Here is a 25,069-nt window from a genome sequence, read left to right on the forward strand (position 1 = left end):
GTTGCCTCGGAGCCGTATGTAAAATGTGATTTGGCACAGCTCATAGTGAGATGTCCCCCGGGTGTTCACCTCACCATCTCACATGCTGCTGGTCAAATAGAGGTTTTGTTTGGCTGCCTCTCTCAATTGATTCCTTCTTTTCTTCCCATTTCCCTTTTCTTTCTTGTTAAGGCAGACAGACTACTGCATATGCCAGAGGTATTATGGGGGATACATTTTGATAAGGTTATGGAGAAAATGACCTTTTTAGAATGCAGTAAACATCTAACAGTCTGGAAACAAGAGATGATTTGCCATGAAACGAATGGTTTGAATTGAAATCACAGGATGTAATAGTTATGCAGTGAGTTTATTACATGTAGGTACTTCTTTTAAACCCCTCATCTTTAAAATGAAGATGTCTATAGTCTATAGGGTGTTACCTCAAAGAGGGGGGACACTGGGTGAGAATCTCCTCCAACAATATTGATCTTGTATCTATATTCAGTAATTTTAGGTCTTATTTATTACTCAAAAATTCAGTTAATAGGCTTTGTCAGGATTATGTGGGTGTGGTTTGATCAGATGTGATAGTCAGGGACCAGACAACCAACCAACAGTCATCAGATTCTGATTCACATGTTGCTGAATCGTGATTGGCGAACAGAAGTACATGACATCATGTTTTTCCAAGTGAGCCTTCTTCAAACCGGTGAGAAGAGCACAGAAAGTTAAAAAAAACTTTTATGACTTTGGAAAACAATAGTTCATGTAGGAACCTATCATTCATAGTAAGAAGGTGATTGGGAAAATACATTTTCAGGGTCTTTAATTAGTACTTTCTTCATAGAATTCATAGTCAGATCAGCAACAGAAATTTAGAAAAAGCTTTGAATATACTGTAGGATGGAGGTTGTATGGTGATGTGTAATGTCTTTTGATTGGGATAGGTTCACATTTATAAGTAAATCCTAAAACAATACTCACATGTTCACATTGGAAGGAGCATTGGTCCCTTCCTAAACCAAATTCAGAGTAAGTGATGGGGGACAAAATCCACAGTCCTCTTAAGCTCATCTAAAACTAAATTAGGCTTCACTTTAAATTAGACAAATCAAGTTGGTATCATCCAAAGTTACAATTTTATTCCCTGTTTGTGCTACCTCGGACAGTGTTTGCTTGCTGAAGCATGAATTTCATACTAAAAAAACTGTGACTCCCTGAAGAAACCCACTATACTGAGCTAACTTAGGCTGCTGAAGCCTCATATTAGTGTTGCCACAATGAGGGTTGTGGATTTCATCCTCCATTACTTCCACTGAAATCACTTTAAGAAGCAAACTCTTTGTGTCCAGTGTAAAGAGGAGGAACACTTACAGTGGCCAATAACCATTTCAGTGAACATTTGGGCATGTGAGTGTTAGTTGAAGACAGACTTGAAAAAATATGAGCGATTTTTCCATCTCAGATTGTTTCATCTGAATTATTTTTGAAGGTTTGAATTAGGGAAAATATACCTTATTCACAAGGGGGAAAAAAAGGAAAAAAATAAAGTCAGAAAAATTCAACATAATTTTGTATGATAGAAATATATCTTGATATATATTTTTTTTTATCTCTTATTCCTTTTAATCTTGTTGTAATCTCTCAGATTTATGTTGTGAACCCTTGGTCAGTCAAGCCCCCACAGCCTGGGAAGCAGGCACTGTAACTGAATATCAAATAAGGTTGTGTACATCATCATCATCATCTGGTCTCTGGACAATCCTGGTTAAGATATAACCAAGAAAATGTTTATAAGTTATGACTTCAATTGAGTGTTTTCATCTCTAAGTTGTCAACACAACGTAGGAGGACTGAAGTCAAAACTGTTTCTTATAACTGTAACTTCAGCAGATCATTTCATATCATGAAATATTACTTTTAGTGCTGACAGAGAGCACACAGCGGTGCAAGTCTTTGTGCCACCACCTTGCTTTCTATCAGTTCCTCCTCCTCCTGTTCCTCCACCACCTTCATCCCTCCATCCTTCACTCGCTCTGATTCCGGCTCTGCAGTGACAGCCCCAAGCCCATCTCATGCATCAGCTGTCAGGCCAGGATTCGTCACTGGCAGGGGGGTTGGGGAGGCTGGAGGAGTGAGATATCTCACCGCCCGAACATCTTGACTTAGAATTTATGCTGATGATGACTCCCGTTGCCCTCTAGTGATCCTTCTGTTGCCTCTTCGCTGGAGCTTACATACTCCTCCAACATCGGCATGATTATGATCTTGCTGTGGTCTACTGTCTCTCTCTCTCTTGTCACTCTCTCACTGTCCCTGCCTTTGTACAAAAGACTTCTGGGTCACAATTATCTCAGAAAGAGATTTTGCAAACTTTCTGTCTTCCTTTCTTTCTGCCATTCAGCAAGACTTACTGTCACAATAGGGCAAAAGATAAAGAAGTCATGGATTAATTACTTCGATCTCAGAAATAATTAATGTTCTGACCCTGTTTGAAAAGTACAATGCATTTGAGAATCTCTATTGTACAAATCTTTACTGACCCCTTTCATCCTACGCTGCTCAGAAATTGCTCAATTTCTCTGTAACATCTACAGGCTACAACTAGGGTTGAATCAGAGAAATAGTTTGAGATTTGGGGAGTTTGTTCAATTTCTTGCAGAGAGTTAGATGAAAAGACCAATATCACTCCCATGCCTGAACGATAAATATGAAGCTACAGCCTGCAGCCCACATCCTCATAATTAAACCACCAAATAGGTCGACTCCAGAACAACCCATAGGAGCATTTTCTAATATGCCAGCTCTATCTGCAGTTTTCCAAAACCATTACAAATCACAAATAATGATGTTTTATGGTGTGACAATGCTGTGGTTAAGGTCTGGTTAGGTTTAGGCACAAAAACCACTTGGTTAGGGTTAGAGAAAGATCATGGTTTGGGTTAAAATGATCACTTCAAATATATTTACTACTTCCTTAAAGTTAGGCAACCTTTGGCAACAGTAAACACCACAACAATTGTAGTTACAGTTTTTAAAAAACTGTCCCAACTCACAGGTTGCAAACATGACATTCACAGTTGGAAACGGGAAGCTAGCCATCCACCCAAGCCACCACCTCCAAATACGGAAATTTGTCATCTGAACTCCGTCACTGACTCCAGTCATAATTACTATGGCCCCTATATGATGTCTGTCACTCAGACGTAACTATAGGTCGTTTTTGGCTACTGAATTTACAACTTATACTGTCCCTTTTTTGGGAAGATGGGCTTGGGGGAAACAGTTAGCCTGTCTAGCCAACAAAGCCAAGCTAACAGACGCCTCTAAAGCTCACTAAGCTCATTGAGCTGTTTCCTGCTGTTTCCAGTCTTTATGCAAAGATAAGCTATTTGGCTGATGGCTGTAGTTCAATTTTGAACAGACAGATATAAAAGTAGTATCAATCTTTTCATCTTGGTCTCAGCAAGTAAGCAAATGAGCATGTTTTCCTAAAATGTCAAACTATTCCCCTGAATTTGAGCTATTTGTTATCTTGATGTTGGACAATATCTTCAGCTGCTCTCTTTTTTCCCCCTCTTCCTCAGCATCTTGCAGCCAGATATGGGGAAAAAGTCAAAGTACAAGACTTCAGTGAAGAAAAAGACTCTCAACCCTGAGTTCAATGAGGTACATGTTTCCCGCTCTTCAAATAACCGCGATACATACACCTGGCAACTTCTTTAATTTCACTAATGAGCTCAAAATGATGTTCTTTAATGTATCTGACGTTCGGGTGAGCATAGCAATTAAGCATACCCTTTTTAAAACTGCCTCAAATTTGTCATCTGCTGCATGTGCTCCCAGCATCAGTCTGCATGTTTTTACTGAAAATGCACTAAATAATGAATTCAGTTCCTTTCAAGTCTCATGTTTATGAATCACTGATATAAATATGTTCTTGTGCACACCACCTGCACAGGAGTTTTCATATGAAGTCACCCTGGACCAGCTGGCAAAGAAAACCCTTGAGATCTCTGTGTGGGACTACGACTTGGGAATGAGTAACGACTTCATAGGTAGGCTGAGACGCTGAGGTGTGGAGGGGAGGAGAGGAGAGGAAAGCAGCAGCAAAGTAGATGACTGTACAAGAGTGTCTGAATGAAAGCGGCACAACTGCAGAAAACATAAAAACCAGGCCGAGCGTGGGCGGAGAGAGGAGTAAAAAAAAAAGAAATGCAGAGAGATGAGGGGTAATTATGAGGCTTGATGAGAACGATTGAGCGAGAAAAGGAGAGATTGAGTGGAAAAGGAAATGGAGGGGCTTTAGAAATCAAAAAGGAAGACGTTTTCTCTGGATCCGCATCCTTGATGGACTTGGTGCATCACATCTCCTGCTGCTTCGTCAGACTGCTAAACAGCTTTGGCATGGCCTGGTGTGTATATCACGGCAATGGAGCACATGGGAGCTTAAGGAGTGATGGGGAACTAGTGGGGAGGCACAGTGAGAATGGATTACCACCCTGTGAGCTTGAAGGCCCTCAGATCAAAGTGTTTTGTCTACTGTGTGTGTGTGTGCGCGCATGTGTGTGAGACAGTGGATGGGTGGGTTGGCGGGGGACACACGGTGTTTAGATAAGCCCAGTGAGTTATTAGCCCTGCTGGGAGAAAAGGCCATCAGTCTAACGTACAGCCCCAGATAACAGCCATTCCCTTGACCATTATCATTACAGGTTTAGCTACAGCAGCCTGCCAGTTATGTTAATTGGGGCTGGGAGAAAAATGACACTGAGACAAAGAAGAATGGAGAAAATGAGATGATAAAGAGGCCAAGCGAACACATTCCCAGTGCACTGGTATAAGAGTGAGAGCAATAACAAGCGGGCTAATAGGCTTAGCAGAAGATATAGAGGATGTCAAACGGTAAAAGGTGAGATTTTGGAGATACACAGAAGAGAAAACTGAACAACGAGAGAAAAATGTGGGGGCAAAAGTGCACAAGAAAGCACAGACAATAAATCAAATGGATGACTTGACAGAGCAATCAATACACAAGGAGAGATGAGAAATTTCATCTCCACCCTGAGCCAAATTTCAACCTCTGATTTTGAGTTAGTCATGTTATGTTTTATATTTACAATGTCACCTTACAGGGAAACTGTAAATCCTTATAGAAAACCCTAAAAAATATAGATCTGCTAAAGAAACTAGACACATTATAGATCAGGAATCAACTATGATCCACATTAAAGTTTACAATACAGTTTCTTCATCATTGTCATGACGAAATTCAGTGTTGCATTAATACATTAATTCAACAGGTCTTTGACTCACTTTTTTTAGGACCACAGACAATCCCTGTCATCATGATTCCAATGAGTGGGGTAAACAGACTTTATTAATTTAATTTAATTAATAATTAATCAATTAATCTGTTGATTATTTCCTTGATTAATCGCTAGTTGTTTGGTCTATAAAATGTCAGGAAAAGGTGAAAAATCTTAATTCCCAAAGCCCAGATGCAACCTAAAATGTCTTGTTTTGTCCCGAATAACAGTCCACAAACCCAAAGATATTCAATAAACTATCATTGAGGATTAAGAAACCAGAAATTCACAATTAAGAAGCTGGAACCAGAGAAGTTTGGCATTTTTTCTTAAAAAATGACTCAAAACAATTAATTGATTATTAAAATAGTTGCCAATTAATTTTCTGTCGACTAATCAGTTAATTGTCGCAGCTCTAGTCAAGTCTGAAGTCTCGATTCAAGTCACAAGTCCTCACAAGAAAATTGCAAGTTAATGGCAAATCTTTCACTTCTGTCTTGTTTGCATTCAAAGGTACATTAATAGAGTTATTAATCCACACAACTTAGACCAAGTCCTCTCAGTGCATAGGCCTAATAATTAAGAATTCAAGATGTGGCAATGCAAGATGTGCCTGTCGCTGTCTTATTCATTTTTTATTGTGGACTTGACCAAGTTAAGACATGAGTGTATTTGCTTTCAAATCCCACAGTCCAAGTCAAGTCTTAAGGGGATCATATGCTTCAAATCGTCGAAGGCAAAAGTGTTTGTACTTGTTCCAGATGGCCACACTTGAAGGCGAGGCGAAAAGCCTGCCATCATAGAGAGGGGCATGACGCAACAATTCACACAACTTGTGGATGATGGTGCCCTCTTTTCAAAGGCATTCATAATGTTGCACTCATCTGCTGATGTTGTACACGCAAAAAGTGACGTGGAAGTGAAGTAGTTGTGTGTGAAAAATAGCAGAGTTCAAAATCTGATTGCTTTCTCACATTTGCACATCTGCCCAATCGCTGTGTGAAGTAGTTTTGCTTGTTAGACTGTCGGCTTTGGAAATTTACAAAAACTGTTAGACGCAGCCTGCCCTGATGGGGAAGGGAAAGGTGTGGAAGATTTCAGGGGGTTACAAGCACTTTATGTGAAGCATACTGACACCTTTAGGTCTACAGCTCTTTAATTCACCACCAAGTATTTGTATGCTTGATGGGTTGAAGGAGAAAAATGGGGGAGTAGAGGAAGATTTTTTGAGGGGTAAATGTAAGAAGTCTGAAAAACCTACTCAAACCTACTCAAATCTACACCTGCTCTCCTGCCTGTGTGTCAGCCTCGCCCTTGTCTCTGTCATCTCCTCCGGCCCTGTTTCCTCATCTTTCTTCTGTCCCCCATCGCATGTCACGATGGCTGACCATTCGTTTGTCACTAGCAACCCACAGGCTCAGGGAACACTCCATCGATCTCTGTTTGGAGGAGGTGGGAGTGTTATGGGGAGGGCGGGGCTGGACGTTACAAAGTGTTGTGCGTGATTATCCAATCGAAACTCTGTCAACAGGTTTAGACCTGCTCTCCCAGATGTGTGTCTGGGAGGGGGAAATAGAAAGAGAAGGAGGATACGGGGTATGAAACACACACAAAAAAAGGCTGCCCCACTCTTCCCAGCAGCAGCAGCATCTCAGGCAGTGTTCAATGCCGACCTCAGATGAGCCGCAGATCAACAATGGAGCCTTGTTTGCTTGCGGCTGTCATTTTCTAAGGCGCTGCATTGCCAAAATACCGTGTTTAAAACTTCATGCTCCATTAACTATGCAATCACAGCCAAGGGAATGGCTTTGTAATAACCTCGATGTGACAACTGCCTGCATCTCTCTGTCTTACAGTCTGCCTCCCCACCAACGCCTCCATCACCTCCGCTCACTTTGACCTGAGTCATTTCCTGTCTCTCTGCATATTTACACCCCCTCCCCGCCCCCACCAGCCTTCATATTCAGTGGTTGTCCTATTTTCAATAAATCTTTCTTTATCTAAATATCCCTTTCCTGTAATTCCCCAGTTACTTGTCTATTTCTCTTTCTCCCTCCTTTATCTCGAATGTTTACTTCCTTTGTTGCTCTTGTCTGTCCTCCTTTAATGCTAGGCTGTATTCCTTGTTTCTTGATTTTCCTTTCCTCAGTTTATGGCTTCTCACTCCATTGCCAAATTCCCATCATGTCCTGACTCTTCTCCTCTGTTTCTGCCTCTCCTTCTGGTTCCAGGTGGAGTTGAGCTGGGCATCAATGCAAGCGGACAGAGACTCAGACACTGGTTCGACTGTCTCAAAAACAAAGGGAAGAAAGTCGAGTACTGGCATACGCTTACACAGCAAGGAGCCCCGAGCAGCGACAAACCGGACTAGATTACACACACAATGACATTCATGCATACACACAAACACACACACACACACACACACACACACACACATACACACACACTTCGTCTCACTGAAAGATGGCTGGTAACAGCGACCAAGTGAAGCAGTAATAAGAGAAAAAGGAGAAAAAATGCAATAATAATAATAATGTTGAAAATGAAATCCGTCATATAATGCCAATAATTACAGCACCAAGTATTAGTATATGATATTCATACTAATATTAGTGATGGTAACAAGGTGTAATCTGAATACATTTTTTTTAAAGGTGAACCAAATTGTGACTATGTCCTCATTAAAGTGTTGACGTAACAAAACAATACTCAGAAAATTGTGCTTTAGACCTTACTGTATTGTGGAAGTCGCTCATATTTTGTCATTCAAATTTACACCTAATGAGATTTGAGAGTAATGTACTCAAAATTCATTCAGTGAAAGGGGCCACCAGTACGCGCACCCTTGTGACTCATAATGTGGTATATGGTTACTGGGGCGGGGATGTTATAAAAGGTTGATTCTGTTCTGAGAAGTCTCTATTTTAGTGGTTGTTGATCTGATGCAAAACAACACAGCGTATTATAAAGCACAAAATGATCCGTTTGGTGGATTTGTACCTTTACCGTTTCAGTGTTCTTGTTCTTACGTCTTTCATTGTCTTTCAGTGACAGTGGCTTTCTATACACTTTCATATCAGACAGTAATGTGTCTGCATATGTGTGTGAGTGTTTGTGTGTGTGTGTTTAAGTGCGAGTGTGCATGCACACGCATCGGGCTATGAGAATATGAGTGCCTACATTTTCTGTCTGTGCCGTATGTGTCTATCTGTATTAACGTCATGCCCCGTTCAAAATGTCTCCATCCAACTTCAGAAGCACAGAGGTGTGAAGAAATAATAACAAAGGACAAGAAAGACACATACATGAGAGAAATCCTCCGCCACCACAGGCCTCAGTGGTGTGAGTGTTCCTGGCTGGAGGACACTGACAAGCTGTCAATCATGTGTGCCAGACCTTTGCCACCTCTCTCTCATTGCCAGGCAGTCATAGAGCAACTGTAAGAATGGACTATGTCTTGATATATAACCTCTGACCGTTCTGTTTAACTTTCCTGACAAAAGGCTGGAAGTTGTTTCTGCGGCAGGCAGAGCAGATATTGCTTTCAGAGGTACCATTTGTACCTTCACTTGGCTGCATCATTATGACCCTGATTTCAACAGAATCAGAGTAGGTTTACCTCAGTGGCTCCAATTCTGCTCCAGCAGAGTCACAGACGATGCAACATTTCCTTCCTGCAGGGCAAAATCACACCAGTAATGTATTAATTTGAAAAATGCAGACGTTTGATTTGATTGATGTTATCTGATATGTGACAGTTGGGCTGCCCAAAGCTTAAAAATCACCTCTAATAAACCCTTTTACACCCTCGGACACTCTCCTTGTGAGGATCTAAAAAACAAACATCAGAGGGCCCAATTTTTTGTGCTTAATTTCATTCATCCCATAAGTTATGACCTATTAAACATCAAGGCTAGTAATATATATTTCATCCTCTTGACCAGAGACAAAACTACTGTGCCCAAGTCTGAGATACATAAGCTGTGTTCAGTCAGTAGAAATGCAGACACATAGAATGGAGCCCTAATACAATTTAACCTCAGGAGGTAAAAAGGGATTATACCCTGCATGGTAAGACATTTAGCAGCAGGGGACCAACCATCCAAACTGAGAAACTACTGTAGACTGTGATGGTGTGTGTCTGCACACTTTACCTACTCGTTTGCTATGTGTCTCTATGCTCATTTCTGCATATTGATGGTGTATATGGGCTAGACTGAATTATCTAAATGCCTGCGAGAATATCAAATGTGCTCCCCTGGTTCATCTATCACTACAGCTCTGGCCATAGAACGGTTCACAAAAGCACACCCACAGTCGGTCAGTGGCCTCCGGGAGTTTTCTAACTATTGAATCGATCCTGCTGCTCATATTCTTGGTGTCCTTCGACAACCTTGTGAATGTCTCATCGTTGACTGCAAAAAAATGGATCCTTCAGTGGTGAATTAGTTTTCAAGTAAAAAAAGGGCTTGGGCATTATCAAAAGATTGGAAATAAATTATTATTATTATAACAGTAAGCTTAAACACATTTTCAGTAGGTCCTTAAATGACTTTAACAAGAGGGTTGGGCAGAGACAGCGGGTTATTCTGTACTTTCTCTATGCACATCGAAACTCCCAGCACAACAGCAGTGAGATAATCAAACCAAAACAACAACATTATCACGTTATCCATGCATCAACGATGCATTTCTGGGAATACTCAGTACTTTGTTTGGGGCTAAGCTGGATGACAGTGATCATATGGAGTTCACATTTGTGGCTGGATGGTTGCTCATTCCTGTCTCTGGATCTGTGGGTTTTGTTTACAGTCACCAAGTTTTCAGACTCTTGTCTATTGACCCTGCTTTGCTGATGTAATCATTTTATCTGCAATATAGCTGCATGTTTAGCAATCACCATCAGCTTGTATAATAGAGTGCAACCTTTGCTGATCATTCTGAATGCTGATGTGTTTACAGTTTATACCATCCACTCAATCTCTTACCATCAGTGTGTATTTGTTTGTGAATACAATGATTCAGGGTATTTTTTGCTCAGTTGCTGTGCTTTACCAAGCAAGATGTTGCTTTAAAAAAAAACAGCCTTTACTGTCACAGATTTTGACACTTGTCTTCCTTAAATTGATATCAGTGGTAATGATGCAGGAGGGCAGGGGCAAATGAGATGAGAATTCACTGCTGCAGTCCTTGTGTATTCACTGTCACTGTCAATCACACAGTATGGCTGCCATCCTGTGGTGGGTTTGTGTAACTACTTCGCAAAATAAATTGAAGTTGTTTCAGTGGTCGTCTGTCCTTTGAATGACATGTGATCCCTGTTCTTAAGTCCTCAAAATCATAAGACAGGCAGCGTATGTGTTGCGTAAATATGTGTTTATTCATCATCTTCTTTGAAAACAAAGGGTCACTTGACCTTGATGACTACCTGTAGTTTTACTGATACAGAGAATTTATCTTGTTTTGCACATCAAATCTTCAAAAAGCAACTGAATTTTCAGAAAAAAAAGCATAGTGACACAATGACATGACTTTGACTCTACATTTACTGTATCTTTCTTAGCTCATGTGCTTGTTACATTTCTATTCTCTCCCTCCTTCTGTGTCTGTCTGTCTTTCTTCCCCTCTCTCTCTCATGGGTCAGTCACTCTGCCTATAAAGAGTGGCACATTGGCCTGGTCACTCCACAGCAGCATGACGAAAGGCCGCATGGCAGAGAAGGATGGAAAGGAGCGAGAGAACGACATAGCGGTGGCGGCGCCAGCTTCCACTCCTCGTGCGGTCAGTGCCAGGAAGGCTCTGTGTCTGGCATCACCCAGAACCATCTTGTCTTCAGAGTAGAGGCCACACAGGTTGCTACCCTCAAAGAGTGAAGACAGTCCTGGGTGGGGTGAAGGGAGGTGAAAAAAAGCAGGGAGGAAAGCAAAGTAAGTGGATCAGATACATGGAGATCAAAGAACAGATGGGTAGATGTATCTCACAAGATTTAATGTCTCTGCTGGCTCAGAGATGAACACAGGCTGACAGCACGGGTGGGACTCAGTCTGTGGTATTGAGAAGAATTTAATTAAGACAGATAGAAAAGAAGATAGAAGATGAACAAACCTAATTTCTTGAGAAGTATGTTCAAGTCCGGTTGCACATCCAGCTTAATTTGGGGAAGAGTGACCTCAATATGCTGGGGGGACATTGTTTTCAGTTGTTCTATCATTTGATGCACAGCTATGTCCGTCATCTTCTCCTCAAGCTGCAGCAGGTCAGAAGCTTTGCTGGAGCGAGGCAGCAGGATGTAAAGACTGTTGTCACCCGTGAGACTAAACCTCGCCACCTGTTGGAGAGTTTTACTGTGTATGTTAATATATACTTTAAGCAACAATATAAAAATATAAAAATAATCCAAGTAAAAGTCCTACATTCAAACTCCTAAGAGGACAAGTACAGAAGTATTATGAGCAAAATGTACTTAAAGTATCAAAAGTAAAGGTGAATTGGCTCCTGTGAGTGATATATTTATATATATATATATATATATATATATATATATATATATATATGACATTATTAGATTGTTTTATGATACATCAAAGCTGAGTAGCATTTTACTGTTGGAGCTAGTTTATGTACAATCAGGTAGTTTAGTCCAGCGGTTCCCAACCACAGGGAAGGGTCTTCAAAGGGTCACCAGATTAGTCATGACATGACTAATGTAGGTCAGAAGAAAAAAACAAAGTTCTCCTTCACAAATATGTATTACATTTTTGGATTTCTCTCTAATCTTTGCTTTTTTGTAAACATTTTCTATTTATATTTATATAATTATACTTAAAACAAACTTGGTGGAACTGCCATATCTGAAATATGACGAATGAGCCCCAACCAGACACTAGTTTTTTTGCAAGGGGTCACAAGCCAAAAAGGTTGGAAACCACTGATTTAATCTTTAACAGTATATTGCATTTTATATGCTTATCATGTGTTTTTGTGTAACAAATCTTAATCTGGAAAGTAAGTAGTAATTACAACTGTCAAATAAATGTAATGGAATAAAAAATATAATATTTCCATATGAAATGTAGTGGAATAGTATAACGAAGCATAAAATGGAAATACTCAAGTGAAGAATAAGTACCTCAGAATTATATTCCAGTATGGTACTTGAGTAAATATAGCTGTATGGGTGAATATGTGTGTGTGTGTGTGTGTGTGTGTGTGTGTGTGTGTGTGTGTGTGTTTGTGTGTGTGTGTGTGTGTGTGTGTGTGTGTGTGTGTGTGTGTGTGTATGTATGTTCATTACCTGTGCCTTTAGCTCAACATCATATGTCATAGCTGCCAGGTATTTCTGGTGATAGAGGAGAGGCACTTTTACGAGATCACCATCCAGTTTTGTGAAAAGGCCTTTCTTGGGTTTCTGTTCAAACTTGACCTTCCACTGACCTGATACATACAAACACACACATACACACAGTTTATTAGTTCCCACCACCATCTCCAGATGCACACACACACAAACACTCACTCACACACGCACATTACTGACCACTGAAGGAGACAGCATTGAGCAGGATCATCTGGGCATCGGGTGATACGGAGTCAACCAAATGTGTGATTTTATTTTTGGTCTTATTTGCCACCCAGCTGTTGATCATCTGTTTGTTTTCCTCACTGGTTTCCAGCAGCTTAATGGGCTCCGCTTCATAGAACTGCACCGACTGGTTAGTAAAGGACTCACTCAGACTGATTTCTGAGGAAGAGAATAGAAACGCTATGATGAGCTACAGAGATATTCAAAGCTATGTGTGCACTCATGAATCTCTGCATCTTTCTCCTCTTTCTCTTCTATTTCGTGCACTTCACACAATGATGGTAGTACGTGGGTTATAGTAGATCTGAGAAGCCATCTGCAAGGAGCTGGCCAGCTTCTCTCTCAACTTCTTCATCTGGAAGTGAACACAATGGAAGTCATGTGGCACACACACGGCCGTCTGGATGGCTCTGCGGGTGTCACCTCTTGCACCTGTAAGAAACAGGATAAAGAAAAGACATATAGATATAGAAAGAAATGTGTGATATAGAAAGTCACAATATGGGTCTGACATTTAATATAGTAAAGTAGAGGAACTCCTGTGACATTTCCAAATGTGAAATGTTTTTATGTAACTTCCAAGACATATAAATGTTCTTCTTGTCTACCTATAGACACAATGGCATAATATTGCTTTTTAGACCAAAGAATCTTGAAGGATAAGGCTGTCCCACAAATCCCACAAAAAGATCAAAACCAGCAATGCATTAGTGCATCTCTCAATACTTTCTGACTTCCCCAATATTTAGCTCAAGCTCCCTTTGTTAGTGGCACTCAGCCCCAAGCCATTCGCTCCTACTGAAAACATAAATATTTGATCAAAAACATATACTTTTATTTTTTAAAAAGGCTTAATATTTTCCTAAAACAGTTACCCAGTGCAACGGTGTGGCTCACTGATGTATTTTTCATCATTTTTGAACAGCAAAAGGAATAAGCTATATGCAACTTTGGACACACAGACAACATCAAATGGATAAAAGCAAATCAGCCATTTCCTACCTAACAACAAATGGGAGAGTGCCCCGTTGATACTAATAGGAGAGAAGAGCAGGTTGGTAGTGGGATATGATTCTCTGAGGTACGAATACAACTTCATGGAGAACTCTGCCATGGATTCCTGCAGCAGGGGTTCCCCTGTGCGACTGTTCTCATCCTGACAGGGTTCCCACGGTGTCAAGAAGCCACTGCACGAGTGAGGAACAGGGGTGGGAGCATCTGAAGGAAAGTTTAGAACACGATTACCCATTTTTCGTGCCAATGTCTCAACATGGTTTAGAAATGAAATCACTGTTTTAATCTACTATTTTATTTACCTCACAATACTTTTGATTATCAAAACTATGAGTCTAGTGCTGTTAAAATTAAGCACTTATCATATGCAAACACATTTAGAACTTGTTGCTGTTCCATTTTCTATAATCACCGATGGTGCACGCTGCCAAACCTACCTTCAACGGTAATATATACACTGCTGAGCTTCTCTCCCTCTACAGATTCACAAGAGTAAATTCCAGCATCCTCCTTGACAGTTTCTCTAATTATGATGGTCTGATCTTGGTCAAGTGGATAAAGCTGTTCCACTCTTGTAGTATCATCTACTGAAGCCTCTTCTGATTGCAGCTTCCTCTTGCCTTCGGCCGTCTCTTTGAACCAAACTGCATTGGCCTTAACTTGGCTGGAAGGTGGGAAATAGCACGGGAGATGAGTGGTTGAGCCTTCGGGTACCGTAATCATATAGGCAATTGATGCTGTAGAGGAAGACACAAACAACTCAGACGCTTTTAAGCTTTTCATTGAATTATATATACATACATTTTAACCTATCCAAATTCCAAATGCTCCACTGTATTTGCTTGTAAACAAAATAAATATTGCATGTATATCTTTATTTCTCACCATCCACTGTGATGTTGTAGGTCCTTGTCATCTTCATATTGTTCTCCTCTACCAAACACACATATGTGCCCTCGTGAGCAGCAGTTACAGGGGAGATAGAGAGATACAAGCCATTCTTTTTAACTTCTGCCGAGCCAGGTGACTGAGCACTAGGACTTATATCTTTACCTGTTTTAAGAAAAAAAAATCCAACTGAAAATATATATAACTGTGGGCTTTTGCAATGCAGTAAGAATAGTGGTGGTAGTTACTGAAATATAATAAGACCGTTGTATGTCCAGGTGATGGTTGCTCCAGTGAAGTCTGTTTGGAATGAGAGGCAGGGCAGCTGCAGGGTGGAACCGGGTACCACTCGGAGATGTGTGCATGAAGAAAGCTGAACAGGAAAAAAATGTTAGATAAACTGATAAAAAAGTTGCCAAATTCAGGAGTTGATAGTCAAGAAGGTTGCGGTGTAAGCCCTCTGGTCAACTAATTAATGGTTATAGAGGAGATACAGTAGGTAAACATTCTGCCTGCTTTCATTATTTCCACATTTATCAGATGAGCTTACCTCAAAAATGAGCTGCAGCAAGAGGCAAAATAAGGCCTGATGTCTCATCTAAGCGAGAGCACAGACCAGAGGGAGAAAAATGGCATTAGCAAGTTGATAGAGCTTGTTTTGCAAGTGGGGATTTCAAAATGAATATGGCACCAAGCCGGAAATCAATATGTGGCGCAATCTGTGAAGTTCCCAAATATTAAATCTTGTTAAATTGTAATCGTCTAGCTACAACTTCCATTTGCAATAAGTAGAACCTTGTCAAGATGAATCGCACAAAAACTTCAGTAGATAAAGTATAGTTATTTATAACTGTAGTGTATAATACACTGTGAATATTATTGCTTCAGTTAAATGATCAAGCAACAGATACGCAGAAAAACATGACAAAAAGACTCACATTGCTTGAATTCCCCAAATCGTCCAAATGCAGTAATGGATTCAGTCTTTTTCTAAACCAGCAGTATTTCTGTTGCGTCCAGCCACTGTTACCTCCACCTACTACGTCTGACTGTCTGCTCCCCTAAACCTCAACCAACAATGACTAATCTCTGATTGTTGGTTTAGAAATGTTTGTTTATATAATGCGGGCTGTCTGACTTGCTGGAAATCACATGATTTCACATGTTGGCAACAGAAACGAAAGTGGGATGATTCCCATTCCTGCACTTATTCTTCCTCTCTCTCTCTCTCTCTCTCTCTCTCTCTCTCTCTCTCTATCCCTCCCTCAAATTTTTTCTAATTCCAATTCAAATAAACTTTATTGACACTCTGTTCAGTGTCAAATTCTAACTTACTTTGTGATTTGGTGGTTTTGTTCCAATATTTTATATAATTTCCTTTTTGTTTTGAGATGACTTGGCTGGGCCAGATTGTTTGGTGTCTGTCCCGAGGCCCTGGTGTGTGTGGGCAGAGCTGGCAGAGGTGACCCTTATCTTTGTTCAACTCTTGGTAATGAAGGGCTTTGTACAGGTAGGAGTACTGTACTTATTCTTCCTCTCTCTCTTTCTCTCTCTCTCTCTCTCTCTCTCTCATAAATTCTACATTTATGAAGCATATACATTTTCAGTTTTTGTTGACATTGTCAGAAATGTGATAATTCTCCTTTCATAGTGGGTGATGATGGTGTACTGCAGTGCATTGTATTGAATGGAGTTCCTAATATTTTGTCCACTCCATTAACAACATGAGGAGGGAAAAATATTAGCTTTTATGACTTAAGATATCAGTATTTAAGTCCAGGTTTTATCATCAATTACACCAACTCGGTCTTGACAAGTGGAACATGTTTATTCTAGTTGGAGGAGGATAAGCTGTTTGACTTTGGCTCATTTCCATTTGCATAATAAAATGTTTTTGCCTGAAGTGTTTTACATAATTTCATTTTGCTAAAGGTTGGAAGGGGCACATAGACAAGGAAATAGTGCAAGTATCAAAATGATGTTATGTGACAATAAGTGTTTTAATGGAATCATTAAATTAATTAGTACTTTTTTAAGTACGGTATGTAATTTGATGTTTTTTCGTTTTCATTAAAGTATTTTATTCATATGTTGATTGATATTGGCCCATTATGATCACCAGCTGCAGGTACTGTACCTAATTTTATTAAGTATAGTTTTTAGATAGTGTTTCTTAACTTGAGGATTTTCCTTTTGTGAGGAAATGTTTTCTCAGCCTGTTCAAATACAAATAACTTTAACAATCTATCAATCAAACATTAAAAATCTAATGTTCTTAATAATTTGTTAATGCATATAAATACATACAGTGTAAATATACAGATAACTTTTGTGTAGTCTAGTATTCTACATATCAATCATTTCAATAAATAATATTTGATTTTTTTTTTAAGAAGTGAATGTGATCATTAGCATTTTAATTTACTTTATGTTAGGGCTCTGAAATGTTTTCAGGATGCTTATTCAGTATTCAAGAATTTAATAGGTTGACCCCAAACCATGGTTACCATCTGATAAATGAATGTATTGTAATTTAGGCCTATTGAGGTGATTTAATGCATGTAATGAACCCCCTTAAACTTCATGAAGTAACATTACAGGTTTCCCTTAAAATTTCACCTTAGCTTTTCAACTGAGCTGCATATTTGGGGGTTCACCCCAAATTTGAAAACAATTATAATAATTTCATCATTATTAATAGGCAACTTAGTTTTAATTCTAGTATTTTAAAGGGGGATTTGGTTTCACAGTGATAGGCTACTTTTTACTAGGCTATACATTTATCCGACAGCTGTAATGAAGCTTTTGCATAAGTTCAATAAGGAAGATCTCAACTCAAGATATCAACACACCCTGACTAAATATCATAGGTGAACATTGATCCTTCTGTTTTATTTCTCCGTCACTTCCACCTCCCCACAGTGTCAAAATCCTTTCATTCTCAATTCTGACATCACCATACCTGACTGATGATTGTTCTACCAATGTTCCTCTAGCCAATCAGACTTTTAGTGCTGCTCTTTAAATATCGTTGCAATCCTGCACTGTCTTTCAGACCTATTGCATAACCCACCTCCTCCCCATCACTACCAAGTCCTTCATGTTGTCCAGAGAGACCCAACTAAAGGTCCATCAACCATCTGCTGGCTCATTCCAGCACCACCAGCATCTAGACTCCAGGGGAGATCCTGTCCTATCTTCATAAGGGCCTACGCTTATGAAGATGTCTCATATCTATAGAGCCTAATCACAAAAATCTCTCTGTTGCAATTAACAATAAACATTGTTCATTTTTAATTAATCTCTTCTTATTGAATTGCTTGTTACTTGCAGTTTAGAATTTTATATCCAAAACACAGAATATTACTAATACTAATTAAACTAGGCTATGCCTTTTTCTGTTTTCTCTATTGGAGTACATTTTGCTGGTACAATTCTTGTGTTTAAAGGATAGGTTCACAGTTTTTCAAGTCTGTCTTAAAACAAAAGTCAGGTGTTCATATGAACACTGAAAGAGGTTTTCCTCGCTGTAATCATTCCTCCTCTTCACACTGGCTGTTAAAAGATCTCCTTCAAATGTGCTCTCAAAGTAATTGAAGGTCTGTCCACACAATCATTTTGTGCAAAGATGTATTTAAAATTTTATCTGAAGTTTATATGAGCAGTCTGAGTTAAGTCATATCAAGTGGATATCTGCCACATTTACAGTCTTTTCAGCATAAAATTATGTTTCCTTGGACAGTGTTCCCTGTTGAGCTGTGGTAGAAGTACAGTTACAAAAAGAGGGACTTTGGCACTAAAAAGACTGTAATGTTGAAAGATATTTACTTGATTTGACTAATTTGGACGACTGAAGCTTTATATTAGCTTCAGATAAACTTTTAAATAGGCCTACATTTCTGCACACGTGAAGGACTGTGGATTTTGTCCCCCATCACTTGCATTGTAAGTGCATTATGAATTATGGATCCTCTAAAGGTCAGTATGAACAGGAGGAATAATTATGGCAAGAAAAACCTGTTTCAATGTTCATTTGGGCTCCTGACTGTTGTTTAAAATCAGACATCAAAAACTGTCAACCCGTCCTTTAACTTTTACTTAACTCTTACTCTTAAGCTATTAACCACATAATTTTCTGTACATTAGCATGTCGATCGACAAACCGATACTCGATTAAACGGACTCCAGAAAAATCCACTGGGCGTAATCAGGCGTGTTCAATCGATAACCGGGTGTTAAAAAAAAGGAAAAAGAAAGAAAGGAGGAGACGCAAAACTTTTGCAATAGCGTTTTTCGTAATCCAGAAGAAAACAGATACTTATAGAAGAGTTTACACAGAATAAGAAAAGACTTTAGAGATATGTGACCCTTCGTTCAACATCGTGGAGTCGAGTTCAGCCTCATTTAAGACAGTAAGTTTTGCTGCTGGTCATCTGATCGACTAAGTTAGCGGAAAAAGCACAAACAATGGCAGAGACCAACAACAGAGCCAGTTAGCTGCTTATTTTAGTGAACGTCGGTCCTGTCCGTTCAAATATATAGGCCACGTAGAGACTGTAAAGTAGATTTTTTCTGACTTAATGGTAAACTTGGACAATTTCGCTTTGTTCAGAGTTGCTAACTTTATTACATAATGAGCTCCTGACTTGTGTTTGTGCTTTAAACGCGTTAAAGCGAAATTCTCACTTTGACAGCAACATAAATGAAACCGAAAATGTCAACAAAAGTCCATAAAGTCAATTTTTTACTTATTTATCCTAACTCTTGCCGTACTTTTGCCTCGCGAGACGGCATATTATACCTGCCCTCGTGTACAAAAGTAGCTAGAGACTACAGACAGTGAATATGAGCACTTAAAAGACACCTTGACGTGTTTTCCTTCATAGCTGTGTACCGAAAGTAACATGTATACTCTAAAATCCACAGTGAGCATCAAGCCACAAGACCTCAGGGTGTAAGAGGCGATCACCATGGCAACGCAGTTCAGTATCGATGATGCCTTCGTGTTGGAGGGAGATGAGGAGGGAGCCGTGTCTGATGGAGAGCCAGAGGGATGGAAGAGCCGAGAAAAGGACAGAGAAGGAGGAGAGATGACATTTGGTCCTCTATCTTTCTCTAAACCTCAGTCTCATCCGTCACCTGCTGCCGCCGGCTCACCTGAACACAGTAACCTGAAGTATCAGGTAGTCCATGTACCCACTGTGTGTGCAAGTACAGGTCTATCAGTTGTTTTCTTGAAAATGCAACTCTTGTATCATGTGCTGTTCTTCTCAGAATCTGGAAAATGAAGACGCCTTGGGCAACAATGGCAATTCCTCTTTCAATAACTTCTTCAAAATCAGGTGGGTCCCATAGGTGGGGATGTTGATGTGATTTTGTTTTTCTGTCTCTGTTTGCATGAAGATGAAGTCTACTTCTGCTCTCTCCACAGTGATCCTGCGACTCTTTCTTACTGCAGCTCTCAGTGGTCTTTCAGCACCTTGAGTTCTGTCACACAGCTTTCTGCACACTGCTGCGGGTGAGTTCAAATAAGTCAAATACACACACTTGCACACAAAAACAGAAACAACAACAAACAGTTACTTTTCCAAAAAAAAAATATATATATGTATGTATATATATATATATATATATATATATATATATATATATACGTGTGTGTGTGTGTGTGTGTGTGTGTGTGTGTGTGTGTGTGTTGCTCAGGTGGGTGTCCCATCCGCTGGTGAAGAAAAACAGAAGAGTTGTTCTTGCTTCATTCCTTCTCCTCATCACTGGAGTTGGTAAGTCTAGCAGAGGTGTTTCTTATTGATTAAATACTAAATACCAGACGACTTTTCACTTGGATGAAATAGATAAATGACAGAACTTAGAATAGCACAGAAACAATTTTATATTAAGAAAGCTGAAAACATGCCCCATTATTTAAAGGTGCAGTGTGTGGAATTTAGTGGCATCTAGCAGAACAGACTTGGCAGAAATAGAAAATAATATTCATAAGTATGTTTTGATTAGTGTATAATCACCTGAAAATAAGAATCGTTGTGTTTTCGTTACCATAGAATAAGCCCTTTATATCTACATAAGGAGCAGGTCCTCTTCAATGGAGGCCACCATGTTGCACCGCCATGTTTCTACAGTAGCCCAGAATGGACAAACCAAACACTGGCTCTAGAGAGGGCATTTCGCGTTTTTCGTGAGTTTTGCAGCCATTTTAGGTTCTCCTTCACGCTTGGAAGGGGAGGGTGAGGGGAGGGGTATTTAGTTGGTTGCAATCTGCAGCCTCACCGCTAGATGCCACTAAAATCTACACACTGATCCTTTAACATCAACACGTTACTTCTAGAGGTGCAACGATTAGTCAATTAATCAATTATCCGATTGACAGAAAACTATTTTGATAATCAAATAATCGTTTTTAAACAAAAATGCCAAAAATCAGCTGGTTTCAGACTCTCAAGTGTTATGACTTAATGCTTTTCTCCATCATACATGATGGATCTTTGGGTTTTGGTCAAATGTTTGGTTAAATGTTTTGGGACATTTGAGGAGGCTGTGCGGAGCTATAACGGATATTTTATAGACAAAACAATTAATCGAGAAAATAATGGGTAGATTAATCAATAACGAAAATAATTGTTAGTCGCAGCCCTAAATACTTCAAATAGTTATGCAATTTTACAGGGTTAGTTTGTTCAGTGTTGTGTCAGTCTGTGACATGTTTGACACTTTACACAGTGAACTTTGTCCCCGTGTTGATCCTCTCTGTGTAACCGATTTTAGCCAAAGTTACCAAAGTTAATGAAAAAAACAAGTGTTGAAATACTTTCTATGTACTGAGTCGTCTCCCTGCCCCGCTGACGCACATTTGTTCTGTTTCTTTTTAGCTCTTATTTTCACAGGTGTTGTCATACAGCTGAATCCAAATGCAGGTAAGGAAAAGAATCCATTTTGGAAGACAAGCTTTATGATTTCCACTAGGTCTGGTGGTCCAGATGTATCAGCAACAACTTCAGCATTATCAACAAGCACATAATGATAAATACTGTATGTGTCGTGGACATTTAGAAAAGAAAAGTTATATGTAGGCCGCAGTGCGTAGATACACAAACAGAAAACCAGTGAGAGAAACAAATCAACATTTTAAAAAACAAATGATAACTCACAATACAAAAAAAACAATTACAAACCACATTTCCATTTAATGAAACACATTTTCAAAGCGCAATAAATGTTCTCAGTGTATTTAAATGGTAAAAATCAGAACTGTATGTTTTGATTGGAGACTATAAATGTGTGTCCTTCCTGCAGCAATCTTGTCTTTATGTTGTTTTTGTGAGACTGTTACAAACACAAACACACACACACACACACATTTGTATAGCTATCTTAGTGAGGACACTCATTGACATTAGGCATTCCCTAGCCCCTAACCCTAACCTTAACCATCACAACTAAATGCCTAACTGCAACCTTTACCCAAAACTGAACCTAAACCGAATTCTAACCTTGACCCTAAAACCAAGTCTAAACCCTCAAACAGCCCTTTGAAGGTGTCAGGAAGTGAGGACCAGTCAAATGTCCTCACTTCCCAGGTCTAAAACTCAAATTGGTTCTCATAATGATAGCCATACAAGTACACACACACACACACACTCTGCTTGGTGGATAGTGAGGAAGCACCCGTCTTTCAAGGCCAAAGTTCCTTTGATGATATAAAGTAGAGCAGCGTTTCTCAACCCTCAAGGGTTTATATGTCCTGTTTTTTTTATCACTGGTGTGAAGGAAAGTTGAAATGGTAGTGATACTCCCACTAAAAAAAATAATCTTCCTCAGGCCTGTGGAGTGTTATCAAACAGTGATGTTGCCAACAGAACACAAATATAGTAGTAGTAGTACACCATACAAAACATGTTTCCTGATGACTGTCAGTGAAATCTTGGACAGCAAAGTTGTAGTTTGCACCAGGCGGAGTCAGAATTGTTTCAGGTTATAGCTTTTCTTCTGTAAAGGACTAATGATATAATAGAAATCATGTAAGGATAAATGGTTTAAACATGAATCTTGTATTACTATGATTATATTTAATGTTTTGATTAAAAGATTGACAGAAATAAAGACAAAGTAATGAATTACTGTACAATAATGTCTGTAAGAACAATTTATAAGGTCTAAAGGGCTGAAAGCTTTTTAAAATAACTTTATATTTAAATTTAGAAAATGAAATTGCCAGGTTATCCATTTTATTTAATGTAATTCTGATTGAATGGATTAAAAGAAATATGTGGGTTACTTCTTGGATCTGCACAACACAGAAGCCAGTGTGTCGTCCTTTAATGTGTGGCTGCATTGATCAGTGTTGATGACTGTGTCCTCACTGTGGGTAGTAACTCATGTTGTTGTCCTCACAGGGGTTTCAAGCGCTATTTTCTTTGTACCTGGATTCCTTCTCTTCATCCCTGGAGGTAAATTGATCATTTTGGTTCTGAGATCTTATTTTTTACATACCTTTACATATCAGTAAAAGCATACTTTGTTGTGTTGACATTAACATGTATTTCCTCCAGTGTACCATGTGATATACATCAGCTGTGCTGTCCGAGGAAGAAGAGGCTTCAAATTGTTCTACCTGCCATATTTTGAAAAATGACATTTCATGAGACACTACGTTTTCACTACATTTAATATTTTTTTGTTTATCTTAAAATGAATTCTATTTTGTCACTTGCAAGAAAAAAGGTGTTGTCACGTTGTTGTTTTTTCTTGTCATTGTAATGACCACTACTAATGCAACCACTCAGCGCCTCGACTGTTTCCACTACATGAACTGACCTTGCTGTATGTGTCCACGGATAAGAAGGAGATTGGTCTTGCCTGTGTTTTCTATGCCGTGTGAATAATGACTGTGAAATTACAATAAAACTTTTGTATATTTTAAGTTGTGTCAGTCAAGTTAGTTTTCCAAATGGGGTCAAGGTAAGAGCTGTTCCCAGTATGCCTTGCTGCCGACTGTAGACCGGGTTGGGGTCAAACCACTCTAATGTGGGATTATCCATGACCAGCTGTGTGTTTGAGATGTGAAAAAGTCAACAAAGAGGCAAAAATGCCTTTGTGGATCTTGCTAAAATCCTTGTAATGAACACCTCAAGGTGAATTATCTTGCCTATACCAAGGTCACTTGCCAAAAAACTAAAAATGATTTTCTTATTTTCTTTTTTACAGTATGCTTGTGTTCTGGGCTTTCAGCTGTTTCATCATGTTTCCATGGTGACAGGTTAATATGCAAGCAGAGTGGAGGCCAGTTTATGGTTTTACAACAGAGATTAAACTTGAGTGAAATTACTTGTGCATCAAATAGTTTATATACATACCTTCCAGCCAATCAGACACAAGGATGCACCAAGGCTACTATGAAGCTGTTAATTGCCATCTGCTGATTTTTTTTAATCAAGTACCACCTCCTCTCACCTTTGAGTAATTTAAAAGAAAATTAGGTTTATTAAAATAGTTTATCAAACTAAAGCAGTGAGGCAACATACTCACTATTTATAGTTTCAGTCCTTCATGAAACCTTTAGACCCAATGGCTCATGTCTGAGTAGGTTATATAATCCAAATCCTTGACATGAATACCCAAAAAATATAAAATTGTGGCTTTGTTTTATACTGTTGTAGCAAATATTAAATTATAATGACTTAAAGGGGTTGTCAATACTAAATATACAGCACCGTTTGTCAATACCTGATGTAGATTTTATAAAATAGTCATCAGTCATTCTTTTGTCATCAATATTCACATAGCTGACAAAAGAATCTCACCACAAGGTCAATGTAGCTGTTTTGGAGCTTTGGAGCTTTTTTCACATCACATGAGCTTCCTCAGCGACACAGCTTCTGGATGGATCTTGTGGAGAGATTATTTTGTGGCCTGATGTGTCCAAGGTCAAGAATGAACTGTAGAATGAGAAAATATCTGTCTGTTATATATCTGTAGGACACAAAAGCACTTTTTAAACTGGCATTCAATCTCCTACTTTCCCTGAAGTTTGTTTGATATAAAATTGAACAAATATTTCATTTTAAACAGAGAAAAAACATAAAGTTTGTTTTGTTTCTGGGAGACTCACATAAATTGGTAATTTATTTTATGCATTCAAACTGATTTATTCTATGTACCATCTAGTCTGCCTTCTGTTTTGGTACACTGAGCTTGAACCCATATGTATGTTTTTTTACATTAATGTGAGGCATTTACATTGTCTATATATATAAACATCCATATACACACTGATTTTCAC

At 39.1% G+C, this 25,069-nt stretch overlaps 3 protein-coding genes across 3 annotated transcripts in view; 2 read left to right on the forward strand and 1 right to left on the reverse strand.

Moving 5' to 3' along the window:
• doc2d (double C2-like domains, delta) overlaps window positions 1–8,197 on the forward strand; it is a 29,577-nt gene extending 21,380 nt beyond the window's left edge. The window contains exons 9-11 of the mRNA XM_042422549.1: window positions 3,570–3,651; window positions 3,944–4,040; window positions 7,520–8,197. Of these exons, the coding sequence (XP_042278483.1) occupies window positions 3,570–3,651; window positions 3,944–4,040; window positions 7,520–7,659 (319 nt within the window). The 3' untranslated portion in view covers window positions 7,660–8,197. The remainder of the gene's footprint in view (window positions 1–3,569; window positions 3,652–3,943; window positions 4,041–7,519) is intronic.
• A 2,451-nt stretch (window positions 8,198–10,648) lies between these two features.
• serping1 (serpin peptidase inhibitor, clade G (C1 inhibitor), member 1) lies at window positions 10,649–15,999 on the reverse strand. The gene is made up of 11 exons (XM_042436274.1): window positions 15,714–15,999; window positions 15,326–15,373; window positions 15,040–15,148; window positions 14,773–14,940; window positions 14,325–14,624; window positions 13,876–14,091; window positions 13,162–13,305; window positions 12,829–13,032; window positions 12,586–12,725; window positions 11,397–11,619; window positions 10,649–11,172 (listed from the first exon to the last, which is right to left on the reverse strand). Exons 2-11 carry the CDS (start codon window positions 15,371–15,373, stop codon window positions 10,925–10,927), a joined length of 1,800 nt encoding a protein of 599 aa, XP_042292208.1. The 5' UTR covers window positions 15,714–15,999; the 3' UTR covers window positions 10,649–10,924.
• A 2,977-nt stretch (window positions 16,000–18,976) lies between these two features.
• On the forward strand, window positions 18,977–23,710 carry tmem134 (transmembrane protein 134). The gene is made up of 8 exons (XM_042387937.1): window positions 18,977–19,187; window positions 19,702–19,958; window positions 20,050–20,117; window positions 20,207–20,293; window positions 20,479–20,555; window positions 21,660–21,704; window positions 23,184–23,237; window positions 23,340–23,710. Exons 2-8 carry the CDS (start codon window positions 19,746–19,748, stop codon window positions 23,420–23,422), a joined length of 627 nt encoding a protein of 208 aa, XP_042243871.1. The 5' UTR covers window positions 18,977–19,187; window positions 19,702–19,745; the 3' UTR covers window positions 23,423–23,710.
• Window positions 23,711–25,069: the final 1,359 nt, after the last annotated feature.

This window comes from Thunnus maccoyii, chromosome 2 (genome assembly GCF_910596095.1).
Source record: "Thunnus maccoyii chromosome 2, fThuMac1.1, whole genome shotgun sequence".
Lineage (NCBI taxonomy): Eukaryota > Metazoa > Chordata > Actinopteri > Scombriformes > Scombridae > Thunnus > Thunnus maccoyii.